General features: G+C 45.8%; 1 protein-coding gene across 1 annotated transcript in view; it reads right to left on the bottom strand.

Moving 5' to 3' along the window:
- Positions 1 to 10,617: 10,617 nt before the first annotated feature.
- The window catches only part of DCUN1D4 (defective in cullin neddylation 1 domain containing 4), a gene marked incomplete at its 5' end in the record, with an annotated part of 70,490 nt that continues 67,134 nt past the window's right edge, over positions 10,618 to 13,973 (bottom strand). Inside the window, 1 exon segment of the mRNA XM_084900109.1 lies at positions 10,618 to 13,953. Within this exon segment, the coding sequence (XP_084756235.1) occupies positions 13,898 to 13,953 (56 nt within the window). The 3' untranslated portion in view covers positions 10,618 to 13,897.

The following is a 13,973-nucleotide window of genomic DNA, read 5'->3' on the forward strand; positions in this document are numbered from 1 at the left end:
TACCTACGATTATTTCGGTGGCAAACTTTCCACGAGGTCCATGAGGCGCCCTCTGCCGGTCAGCGGAGGAGGAACCTCAGAGGGGTCCCGCGGGGTGGGGATTCCCTGAGCCTTCTTTGAAACTCTCCCCAGGCCTTCTTGGATGCATCTCTTCCACCTGGCTGCTTCCGTATTAGTATTATCTCCTTGTATGATAACCTGGCGATCTCGGGAGCAGAATGTTTCTCTGAATTCTGTGAGCCTCTCTAACAAATGGTTGAACCCCAGAAGGGGTGTGGGAACCCCCAATGGATAGCCAGTTGGTGAGAGGCACAGGCAACCATCGGCTTGCGTGGCATCTGAGGGGAGGGGGCATGGTCTGGTGGGACTGAGGCCTTAACCTCGGGGTCAGATGCTCTAGGCCAGTGGTTGGCAACTGTGGCTTGAGAGCCACATGCGGCTCTTTGGCCCCTTGAGTTTTTAGCAAAGGCCAGCTTAGGAATATCCTAATTAAGTTAATAACAATGTACCTATCTATATAGTTTAAGTTTAAAAAAATTGGCTCTTAAAAGAAATTTCAATCGTCGTATTGTTGATATTTGGCTCTGTTGACTAATGAGTTTGCCGACCACTGTTCTAGGCAGTGTCAGAGCCGCGTTAACTGTGGTGCTGCTGGAAAGCACACACACATCAGAGCATGCCTGTGAGGGCCACTCCCACACTTCCGAAAGCTGGCCCATCAGCAAGAGCCTCACTCCAGTGACCCCATTCCCTGGCTGAAGCTTAACCAATCAGTAAGCATTCCCACTTCCGAAAACCAGTCAATCCCTGAATTCCGCGTTTCCCCAAAACTGTGAAATTAGCAGGAAAGGGACCCAGGTGAATCCACCAGCGAACCAAGCAGCACTCGCAGGGCTTACATGCCTCAGTCCTCCTCCTGGCCAGCTTGTCCCTCCCTGATGTGGCTCCCCAGGAACTGCAGGGGCGAAGACGTCACCTGAGCTTAAACCTTAGCTCTTCCACCGTCCAGCTACGTGACTTAGGACAAGCTACTTAAACACGAGGCACCTCACTATCCTCCACATCCTTCCCATGACTGCTGAAAGCTGTTCAAGATCAGTCTCAAGCACGTGGCCTGGCTGGCCGTCTCCTCTTCCGAAAGGAGCCAAATGATGTCAATAAGCCACTAACTGACCTCCTTGACTGCATCCCCAGAACCCATTACAGCTTTCGGGCAACAAGCTCTCAAAAAAAAAAAAAAAAAAAAAAAAAAAAAAAAAAAAAAATCCATGGGTGTGCACGTGACATTCATGTGCTAAAGTAGGAAGATGACCCTGTGGAACCAGAAAGAACTGTCTAATTTTTTCTTGTTCAGAACCCTGAGTCTGTCACCTACAATGAAATAATAGATTTCAAAACACACTTTGCCTAAAAAGACCCACGGAAGTCTGCTCCCTTAACTCCAAGTGTCCAAGGAGGAAGAGGGAGATGGCTCCAGGTACCTTTTATTTTTTATTTTATTTATTTATTTATTTATTTTATTGATTTTGTACAGAGAGGAAGGGAGATAGTTAGAAACATCAATGAGAGAGAGTCATCGATTAACTGCCTCTTGCACACCCCCTACTGGGGATGTGCCCCTGACAGGAATCGAACCTGGGACCCTTCAGTCCCCAAGCCGACGCTCTATCCACTGAGCCAAACCGGTTTCGGCTCCAGGTACCTTTTAGTAGAGAGTTGGGGCAGGGGGCGGTGGGGAGGATGTGAAGGGGGCAGAGAGAGACATAAACAATGAAAATGCTGCTTAGCTGCACAGATTTTGACAATGTAACTGCACAGAAAAACAAACGCTGCATGAAAATGGTGTCAATTCTGATGAGAGGAGCGAGCACAGGTCACCACCAGCCTGCAGGCTCTCCCAGTAACTGAATGCTGGCAGCCAATGCCGCCGGGATGGGAGGTTTGCTGCAAACCCAACATGAGCTTTCCATCTGTAAACATTAGCAGATGAATGTCCTGTTCTCTCTGTCCTCCCAGCTAAGTCCTCTCATCTACACCTCAGCCAGCACTGGTCTCTCCCCGCTGTGGTTTCCCTCCACTGAGTGTCCCTTCCCACCCTGCCTGGCCCTCCTCACCTCCCTGCACCAACGTTTCCCACTCCCCTTTAGTACAGTGACTGAAGGCTGGGTCCGAGGAGGGGTGCTCTGGAATGCTGACCTGCAGCCCCTGTCCTGCAGGGAGGAGCTGGGAGCTCTGCTGGTGAGCGGGCAGGCTTGGAGCCAACTCTTCAGAGGGCAGCAGAGGTAAACCCTGTGAGAAGGGCACAGAGAGCATCTTGGCCTGGAGGAACCTTGCCTGTGTGTGTGTGTGTGTGTGTGTGTGTGTGGTTTCTACTGCAGCTGGACACACCCATAGGGAAGCCGGGGGATCAGAAAAGCACTTCCTCCATCAGGGAACTTGCCGCATCCCTGGCTTTATGCAGCTGCCTCAGTACATTCCACGTCCTTTCTCATTAGAGACCCCATCTTTTCTGTTATCCTGTCATCAACTGTACTGCCATCTCTTGGAGACAACCAGACACTCTTCTGTCGTCAAAAGCCCACACTCTGCACCTGTCACTGTGTGCACTCTCTGATTCCTACACGGAGTCCCCCCTCCCCATCTATCCCGTGATGCCCTTTTCTCCAAAAGGAACTCTCAGCTCCTCTTTGGTCTACTATCTATAAGTGGCTAATGCCACTCAGACCTAACAGGCACAAGACCTCCCATTCAGAGGGCCTTCTTAGTTCCTCAGCCTATTTTCTAGCCACTCCAGCGCCCTCTCTGCAAGTTTATCATCCTCAATGCTCGTGTTTCCTTCCAATTACACAAAGAGTTCTGCCTCTCACACAACTAAAGTTTGTTGACACGATGGTTACACCAAGAATCTGAAAACCAACTCTGCTGTAGGAGGATCGGGGCTTGAAGGATTTATGAGCACCAAACGTGCAGAATAGGTTGCTATAAGGCATCTCATAATTTACTCAATGATTCTGGGGTATATCTGTGATAGGATAACCCTTGTCCAAGTCCTACTCTCAAGATTCGAGTTTTTAGGGGCCACCACAAGTGAAGGAGGAGGAAGGGAGGGGGGGAGGAGGAAGAGAAGAGGAGGAGGAAGAAGAGGAGGAAGGAGGAGAGGAAGAGGAAGAGGAAGGAGGAGGAAGAAGAGGAAGGAGGAGAGGAAGAGGAAGAGATAGAGGAGGAGGAGGAGGAAGAAGAGAAGGAGGAAGAGGAGGAGGAGGAGGAGGAGGAGGAGGAGGAGGAGGAGGAGGAGGAGGAGGAGGAGGAAGGAGAGAGACAAAATACAGTGGCTTTCAACGTATGCACCACCAAGAGCAGGCCCAAACTTTTCAGTGACTTAGTTCACCGGCAGAGCACAGCTGCAGCTCTTTATCCTCATTTAGGGAAAGACTTCTAGAGAGCACCACTTTGAATTTCAGCTGCTCAAATTCAGGCAATTCTGAGTGCCAGAGGGAAGAACAACCCTAGCCAGCTCCCTTCCTCCCTGCCTCCCTCCCAGCGCTCATGGAGATCTCAATTCCTCAGGGCCTGCAAAAGTCTCTTTCACAGGACTGAATACATTTTGTCAGAAGGAGGGATTTACATTTTAAATGACATTTCTAAAGAAATTTCCACTTAATTGCTATAGTCAACTTTTGTGTTGGTTCCCAATTACTATTCTCAGCATGGTCTACTTACTCACCATGTACTTCTATATTCATGGGGTTTTATTTTTTGTTAAGGCAATTGAACATAAATGCCAGGAACAAATTCAATTGGGGGGGGGGGGGGGAACGCCACCACCAAATTAGTTTCTGCTGAACCTGTCAAAAGTGGTCAGCTGCCCTGTTTTGGATTCTTTTCTGCCCTGCATGCTTGGATAAGTAGAAAGGGCAGGAGAGCTAGATGTATCATTTCTATTCTTTCCCCGTGTGACGTGTTTTTCTTTTTCTTTCTAGCCATAACAAAGTTCCAAAGGCAACTCTTTTTAAAGGAGTCATAAAAGCTCTACTCTGATCTTCTGCATAAAAATTATTCTCCAGTCGAGACCGGTTTGGCTCAATGGATAGAGCGTCAGCTTGGGGACTGAAGGGTCCCGGGTTCGATTCCGGTCAAGGGCATGTACCTTGGTTGAGGGCATATCCCCGGTAGGGGGTGTGCAAGAGGCAGCTGATCGATGACTCTCTCTCATCAATGTTTCTAACTCTCTCTCTCCCTTCCTCTCTGTACAAAATCAATAAAATTAAATTAAAAAAAAAATTATTCTCCACATCAGGATTTGGGGATAACATTCCAATGAGTCAACATTACAGCGCCACGGAGAACAGGTCCTCCTGTAGGTTCGTGCCAACCTAGAAAGCGGCTGTCTGGAAAACAGTAGCTGATTATCTATCCTCGGTCCTGCAGCCCAGGGCTGACCAAGGGTCTTCCTTTCCTGTGGGTAATGTGTTTCACTCCTCAGTTCACTTTCCTCCTCATCCCAGTATTTCAGGACCCTCTCTTCAAAAATACCCTTCCTGTAGCCCAAGCTTCCTGGAACCGGCACCTCACACCTCAGCTGGGATGTTTGTCCTGCGCGGACACAGGCGCAGGACAAACACCTCAGGCCCAGTGACATTGCTGGGGAACTTCACCTCTGGTTGATTTTTATGTGAACTCTAAGTGTTGCCCAGAGAATACACCTCTTGTTCCTGTTTCCCATTACTGAGTGATAGAAATCACAATAACAGTGCCTCGTGACTCTCTGCTTCACGGCAGCCCAAACGAAGAATCCCGTCTGTAAGAATCCATTTGTCCCTTCCCTCTCCTTTCTGGCAAGTTAGGATTAAGTCTTTTCCTTTCTCTCCACCCACCACCCACCTCCTCTCGTCATGGGTGTCTGAAAGAGGACTTTCCTGGCTTGATTATCAGCTTTTGGCCCCAATTAGAGTTGAAAGAACCACGATGTAAACAGCGGGCACCTGGAATCCGGACTCTGTTTATCAGGAATCTTGTTTTTACCTTCTTTCTAAAAACCTAGCCTGCATCAGTCCTTCCTGGGTTCGCTCATCCTGACATGAGGTTTCCAGGTACTGACAATTCCTTGGCACGTGTGAACTCTGTTCCTGCTTTCTTTCATATGCACGTGCTGGCATCCAGCTGTGCCGGAATTCCTGTAGGACAACCTCAGAGAGGGGGCAGCAGGGCTGACTACCCGGGTGGTGTTAGGTCTGGTCCGATAATTGAATCGATTCCACTCCCCTGGGAACTGGCCTTTAGGTCCCTTCACAATGGACATTCCCTCTCACTTAGACCACATTCCACTCGCTAAGACCATTATCCTTCCCCTCCACACCTTCTCAGGATCTGGACCTGCAAAGAGAATTCTTCACCCAGAAAAAAAGCCCACCTAGGGTCCTTTAAAAACCTCGACTCTCCCTCTTTGGGTGCTGGTGCCAATTTGGGGCTCAGCCCATTAGGTATCCAGATGACCTAATCTATCCTATGTAATAAAAGGCTAATATGCAAATAGACCAAACAGTGGAACCACCGAACAACCGGTTGCTATGATGTGTGCCGACCACCAGGGGGCGTGTGCGGAACATGGCGGGTGTCGGCAGCAGGTGGCAGAGCGAAGAACATGGCGGGTATTGACTGTGGCGGGATGGAGCAGCAGGTGAGCAGAGGTACCAGGCCAAGGCAGGGCGCCTATCTCTGTCATCGGAGCAAGCCTCTGGTGGTTACTGAAAATTCTTTGCTCCCATGCACAGTGGTCCTGCCCAGCTCTCGCACCTGCTGCTGGCACTGGCCCCACTCACATCCGCTACTAGTGCTGGAGCTGCCGCTTGTACCCACTGCTGGCGCCCAGTGCCGGTCCCAATGGCTTGGCACTGTCAGCGGGTGCAAGCGCCGGGTGCTGGCCCCGATCACCCCCCGAGGGCTTCTCCACCTCCCCTTGCTCCTGAGGGGCAATCAGGGAAGCAACTGACGGCAACAGCCCCACACGCACCTGTAGCCAGCTCCAGAACCACTGCTTGCACCTGCTGCCGGCGCCCAGCTCCTGTCCCATCAGCTCGTGGGAGCAGCGGTGGCAGAAGTGGGGCTGCCGGCAGACAGAGGATCAGAGGCCATGGTGGGACGGGCTGGGTGAGGGCAAGACTCGCCCCTGTGCCCACTGCAGCCTTGCAAATTCATGCACTGGGCCTCTACTCCTATATAATAAAGAGGTGATATGAAAATTAACCTCACACTGTAGCACATCTTGTCACAAGATGGCGGCATGTACAGCGGGGGTGGGCTAGCTGCTTCGTGTGCCTGCTGTCGCAGTTCCCAGGGTCTCGTGTGGGGTTCCCACAGCCACACCAAGGGGTGGGCCTGGCAGCAGGCACATGGCTTCCACTGGAGTTCCCTCAGTCCCGCCAGAGGGCCAGTCCCCACTGCTGCTCTGCAGGGCTTCCACTGGGGTTCCCTCAGCCCCGCACCACAGGGTGGGGCGGCTCCACAGGGGGGTTCTGCAGCTTCATGTGGCTTGATGCTGCGTTCCATCTGCATGGACGCAGGCAGGTCTGGATCTCAAGGGTTTTGAGGCATACGCATGTGGGCAGGGACTTGACGCTGTGTCCCCAGGGGTGGCGGCCCAGACTCTGACAGCAGGGAGAAGGAAGTCCCACCCCCCACAGAATCAGCCAGAATCAGCTGTTGGTCTGCCAGCTCTCAGCGGCCTGACAGCCAGGACTCTTTTCACCTGCATCTCAGACTCTGACAGCAGGGAGGTGGGAATATGTTGTTAACACAATGTAGCTCTGCAGCTGAAAGGCAGCTTCATCAACAGAAAACGTCTGAAGACCAATGTGCCCCTGAAGCTGAAAGAAGGCGGCAGCAGGAACAGAATGTATCTGAAGTGCACCTACTGGCACATCGTAGCTCTGCAGCTGAAAGAAGCCAGCGTCATCAACAGAAAATGTCTAAAGACCAACATGCCTCTCAAGTTGAAAGAAGGCAGCAGCGACGACAGAATATGTCTAAAGAACAGTCATTAACAAGTACTACTAATACTGGTAGGAACTGCCTTCTCAGTGAAAATGGAGTACATGAGAATGCAATTCTAGAACTTAGTTGTGGTGGAATGACTGTTAGATGTCAATTTTGCCTATCACTAAATTTCTCTGATGAAAAACCATCTGATGGAAAATTTACTTGATGATGTAGCACAGGTAAAGTTTGTCCAAATTATATACATTTTCCAGAATACCCAGCATATTTAAAAAGATTAATGACAAACTAAGATTGTGACAGTAAAAATTTCATGGAAAATATTCATTCTATAAATAGTTCTTTTGCTTTTGCTTCAATGGGTGCAAAGATTACATCACCATCAGGATACAGGCCATACTGTTTTAAAACACATAGACAAGTTTATCACCATAATGGAACGTTACATCCTTCAGATGGTATTTCTTGAAAGTTTACTCAACTCTATATTTTAGATATGGCCAAAGCAAAAAAAGATTAGCAATGCCAGAAAATCAGGTCTGCCCAGAAAGACTCATGATCAACATTAACAACCTCATGCATGAAATAAATGAATTAACAAAATTGTACAAGATGCTACATGAGGTAGAAAGGAAGCCCAATCTGAAAAAGGTATTGCTCTCACAGAAGCAACAATGGTGACTAAATATGATCCTAACAGTGATCCAGGTAGATATAATTCTCCCTGTGTAACAAGGTTGCCATCATATTCAGAAATGAAGATGGAGAACCTCCTTTTGAAAGGGACTTGCTCATTCATTGTAAACCAGACCCCAATAATCTGAATGTCATTAAAATGAAACAAATTAGTATCCTGTTTCCTACATTAGATGCAATGACATATTCTATTCTTTTTCCAGATGGTGAAAAAGGCTGGGGGACAGATAGTGCATTAAGACTCAGAGATGACAGTGTAATTGACAATGATATTTAACAAAAGTAAGGACACAAGTCACACAAATGCAGTACTATGGATTTCATCTCTCTGTGTGGGACATGTCAATCTTATTTTAAATGTAGAAAAAATAATTCAACAGTTTATTGTGGCTTCATATTAGAAAATGAATTCCAATTGGATAAATTTCATTAAAGCAAACCAATCTAAGTTGAGAGCTGAAAAATATAGTGGTTTGATGGATTATCTCACATCTAGAAATGACAATGCGCCCATTGGTGAAATGAGAATATTTTCATCATCTTTTGAGGGTAGTCCCAGAAATATGCAGCAGCAGTAATATCAGAATGCTATGACAATTGTAATGAAGTATGGCAAGCCCAATTTATTCATAACCATGACATACAACCCAAATGGGCAGATATTACAATTTACAATGCTGGCAAAAAGCTGAAAACAGACCTGACTTGGTAGCCAGAGTTTTTAATATTAAACTTAATGCTCTTTTAAATTTAACATGTAAATTTCATTTATTTGGCAAAGTAATAGCTAAAATTCACATCACTGAATTTCAGGAACATGGACTGCCTCATGCTCACACATTATCATGAGATAGTGAATCCAAATTACAAATGGAAGATGACATTTACCATATAGTTAAGGCATAAATTCCGGATGAAGACCAGTGTCCTTGATTTTTTCAAATCGTAGAATCAAACATGGCACACGGACCATGTGGAATACAAGTCCAAATAGTCCATTTGTACACTGGGCGGGGGAGAGGGGGAAAAGGGGGCGGTAATCCCTCAGCCTGACCTGCACTCTCTCCAATCTGGGACCCCTTGGGAATGTCCCCAATGGGTCCTAAAGGGGTCCCAGATTGGAGAGGGTGCAGGCCGGGCTGAGGGAACCCCCCGCCCCATGCACAAATTTCATGCACCAGGCCACTAGTCCTATATAATAGAGGTAATATGCAAATTGAAAGTCACAAACTCGCACAAGATGGCCGCCCCTATGTGGTCACAAAATGGCTGCCACAAGATTGTCGGCAGGGGCAGACAGTTGGGGGTGACCAAGTCTGCAAGGGAGGAAGGGCAATTGGGGGCTAGCAGGGGAGGGCAGTTGGAGTGACCAGGCTGGCAGGGGAGGACACTTAGGGGCAACTGGGCTGGCAGGGGAGGGCATTTGGGGGCAATTGGGTCCGCAGGGGAGCAATTAGGCATTGATCAGACTTGCAGAGTGGTTAAGGGGTGAGCAGGCTGGCAGGCAGAAGTGGTTAGGGACAATCAGGCAGGTGATCCCTGTGGGATCGGGCCCAAACCGGCAGTCAGGCATCCCCCAAGGGGTTCCAGATTAGAGAGGGTGCAGGTTGGGCTGAGGGACACACACCCCAGTGCACAAATTTCATGCTTCGGGCCTCTAGTATACATACAAAAGCCTACGTGACCGCAATGACCAGTTGCTATGATGTGCACTGACCACCAGGAGGCAGACACTCAATGCAGAAGCTGCCCCCTGGTGGTCAGTGCACTCCCACAGCCAATTTCCCCCAGCTGGCCAACCTCCAGTGGTCCCTCCCCCAGGCCTCTGGGCTGGGACGGGGAAGCAGGGGTGGGTGATGGCAGATGCAGCCCCTTTCCCAGAGGGGCTGAGGGCCCGCTCCCTTCTCGGGGCTGTTGGCCAACCTCCCGTGCCCTGTCCGTCCCTGACACCAGCAGGCCCCGATCAGCCCACCTCATGCCCACCATGGCAGTGAGGGGAGGAGGAGGGAGGAGGTGGGGGACCATGCAGTGGCGGGGCACTGATGACGGCAGCAGCTTTTGACATCCTTTCCTTCTGCACTCGGCCTGGTGACTGTCGCCTCCTCTCTGGCCCGGCCCTGATCGGCCTGGGCCTAATTGACCCTGATCGCCGGCCAGGCCTACGGACCCCACCCATGCACGAATTTCATGCACTGGGCCTCCAGTAAATTCATAATCCCTCACCACTTTGGCCTTGTGCGTCCCTCCTTCAGGGACCCTAACAGGTGGCGGCCATGGAGGTAGTAAAAATGGTCATTCCTGCACAGGTCCTAGCTCTAATAAGCACTCAGCTCTCAGCTCAATGTTTATAAATACACAGCTTGTGCTAGTATGTTTTTTTAAATCACAATTTAGCAGAGGAGTGTTTGTACTAAATCTGGAACTGGTCTAGATGAAAGGAGATTAAAGAGGCATGACCATTAAATGCAATGGCTACCCCTGGATTAAAAGTACAATAGCTAGCACATAGGTACAAAGGGGGAGATTTTAATCTAGACTGTGTGTTGGGAAATAGCACTGGATCAATGTTAAATTTCTTGAGTATGATCATTATATTGTGGTTTTAAGAATGCCCTTGGTTTGGAAATATTAGATATAAACTGTGAGGATATAATTTACTCTCAGGTGGTTCAGGAAAAAAGTATATCTTATTTATAGAGAGAAATATACTCAGAGTGGCATAGAATGATAGCAAAAGGTTAAAACCAGGAAAACCTAGGGGGTAAGTACATGGAGGGGTGTTAATTATATTATCCTTGCATTATGTTATCCTATGCTTTGAAATTTTTCAATATAAAAAGTTGGGAAAAGAAAACAAAAAACAGAACACTTTATATCTACCATAAGCAGTGTTAGAAGAAAAGCCAGAGAAGAATAATTCACATTCAGTTCTGAAACCAAACACAAATACTTTTTATTTATGAGATATCATTTTACATCAATTCCATTAAAACCTAAAACCAGTTTGCTGTACTCAAGTTAGGTGGCATAACAGTATCTGAGTTAAGCTGGGAGTCACAGGACTTGCACACGTTTATGAATGTAATGCAAATACTGACGACACGAAGCATTCACAGTTATAGGTTAGCTGCTGTTCATTCAACAGTAGCCCCCAAGAGAAATTATAGAAATTATTTCATGAAAAAAAAAAAGCAATCCACGTTTTGGTCTCATTTACAAACACCCAACATTTTAGTTGGTCAATGAATTCTATACATTTATTATACAACATAACATATGAAAGAATAAAAGATAAGGCTTACAGAGGTATTTTAGCAGTTGTAAGATTGAAAACCAAGGGCACAAAAAAACTTTTAAAGCTTTCCGTATAAACCTCAAAAGCACTAATAAAAGGAGGCTGAGAGGCAACAGAAACCTGTTGCTAAACCAGGTTTATCTAGTCAGATTTAGAAAAACTTAATTCCGAGTTCATGCTTCAAAAGAGCTGCAAGGAACATTACAGTGGGTGTTTATGGCAAATCAAATAATGAGCTTTCTGACCTAGTGCAGCAGTAAACGTCTAGAAGTTGTAGTGTCCGTTACGACAGACTATTGCAAGGTGGAGGTCAAAACAGTGGAGAGAGAGAAAGGATGTGGACCTGGGTGATAAAGAAAAACCAGAAGGCACCCTAGTTTATTTAACATTAGCCAGTAAGTAAGTGTTTGGTGATTGCTCAATTTTATGTAACTTAGGGGCGCTTTTAAGGAAAGGATACCTTATTATACTGTCTGACCCCTTTTCCTCCCCTTAAAATAACTGCATAAGGCCAAGGAAACCAAGGGCTAAGAGATTTCTTTTTCAAGGGAGTTCAAAGATTTGGAATTGTCTAACATATGTAAGATTATCTCTTTAGAATACTTTCATATTATATACATCACGAAAGCTGGGATTTCCCCATCATCAAAACATTCCTGTGGATGAAATGTAACATCTGCCCAGGAACAGTCCTGCACTTACTTTAGGATTGACTGTGCTTAGTGCTTTAAACAGGAGTCGCCCACCTTTTGGACCTCGCGGATCACCAGTTGGCGACCGCTGTTCTGAAAAGTCTCTACTCTTTTACAGTAACTTTTAAAATACTCTCATCTGTGATTTAAATTTATATATCCATTTCTGATTTACTGACCAAATTTAAGAACTGTTGACTTCACAGTGTTTTTGGTTTGTTTTTAATTCATGGGATACCTCTGAAAATGAATCAAGTTCTCCACATATCTAACCTATGCCAATCGCCCCGAGAATGACACCATCGGAACGGAGCCCCTTCCAACACACTGGCCTCACGGGCTGTTCTTGCCATCAACATCTCCAATTCTTTTCAGGTATTAATTTGTGCAAGCTGGTATGAATTTATAAGGTAGAAGTGACTCTACAATTCCTAAACAAGGAATGATTAAGAATGCTTAATCACTACAGGGATTTTCAAACTTCTGGTTTATTTCACAGCAAACCAAACCTTTCGAATTGGTAGAAAAAAGAATCCTACCAGATCAAGATTTTGTGTATGTGCACACACTGTATATACATAAAAAAAAAATTCTGTCTTTGGTGGTTCAGTTTGAGAAAAAAATAATATGAAAATCTGAACACTGCTTGCAAAGAAACTGTGAAATAGTGGTTAAGAGGAGCATTGTCTGTGTGCTTCTCTCATTGAATGCCATTTAAAGGTTCACATTTAATCCAAAAGATTTTTTCAGCCAGATTTTGAAATAATCCAAACCTCTTCCAATCATGACATGTTCAATCATGAATCTTGCTCACACAGTAGCATTCACTGGTTCAAATGCACCATTAGCTTTTTCTTGGTTTAAACCATTAGACTTCTTTGTTTTCACAAAACTTTAGGGACTAAATTAGTCATTCAATAGCACCAGATAGTTGAGGGGAAAACGTGTTATCTACACATTTCCTAAAGGGCAAGGTAAGGGGAGGGAAATAAAAAACATAAAATACAAACCTAAATGTCCCGTCCTGTTTACAAGTTCCTCATCCACATAAATAATGGCTATCACCTTTCTGTACAAACGACTCAGGCAACGACAAGCGGCCTCTCCAGGGAAGGTCCTGCCGTGTAACAGAGTTAGCTCGATGCTGGTGGTTTCATATCCACTGCCTGCAATGGACATTCTGCCAGAAAAAGCCTAGCATGAAAGAAACAGGAAGGAAAACAAAACACCTCTCACTTATAATAGAGTTCTTTAAAAAAAAAACTAGAAAATTAGACACCATGAAAGCTTAACTAAAAATTCAAGCCACAACTAAAACTGCTCTGCAATTATCAAATGCCAGTAAGCCATTGGGTTTCCATGAAGGAGGCAAAACCAGTTTCACTTAGAATGGCATAGAAGGCATCAGCAGACCAAACACGGACAAGAAGAATGCAAAAAGAGAAAGAAAAACCTGCTAAAGCAAGTTTATACTAGAGTTCATAACCATTCTATTTTTAAAAATGGTATAATGTTAATTTATTCATTTGTACCTATATTCAAAGTTTTACAGCTTTTTAACATTAGAAAAGAAAAACCTATAACTTGCATGGTGGAAATGATTGATGACATGGTTGGTACATGTCAATATGCTCAAATAATTATAGTTTCATCATTTAAAAATGCTAATATCCAGGTAAACCAATTACATTTGGCATATGCCTATACAAAGTTAGAACTCCCACCTCCTTCCAAAAGTTGGCCTCTTGAACAATAAGGTGAATTCTGGCAACATTTACTTATGGTAAAATTCTTCTGTTCTCTGAAATGCTACATTTGAGACCAAGTAAAGTATAATTGGTTCATTTGAAAAAAGGGACTAGAAATATGCCACAAAAATTATTTTTACAATACATTTTTGCAGAAATAATCTCTAGGTGAAGCTTTTTCTTTTTATACACATGTACAAAATTTAAACAGCAATATACACATAATCACAGTGAGGACGTTGGCAAATTCACCAATCTGTAGTGTAAATACAAACTGCAAATGCAGCCTCCCAAGAGAATAATGCTACACAGCAGGCAGAGCTGGCCCATTCAATAGCAAACACCAAAAACGTCCCTGCAAAAGGGAGACAGTGCAAGAAAAGCAGCATGCGCTTTGATACAAACAGCAATTTATGGCTAATGGTTGACATAACTGTGGTAACAGTGACTCTCGCGCTGCTATGCATACAGTCCTAGGACATCTGCTTGTCTTTATACCACTCCACAAACTCGTCCAACAAAACCGGCCCTGGAGGAAAAGAAAAGACA

The sequence above is a fragment of the Pipistrellus hanaki genome (genome assembly GCF_964339955.1).
Source record: "Pipistrellus hanaki genome assembly, chromosome: 1".
Taxonomy (NCBI): Eukaryota; Metazoa; Chordata; class Mammalia; order Chiroptera; family Vespertilionidae; genus Pipistrellus; species Pipistrellus hanaki.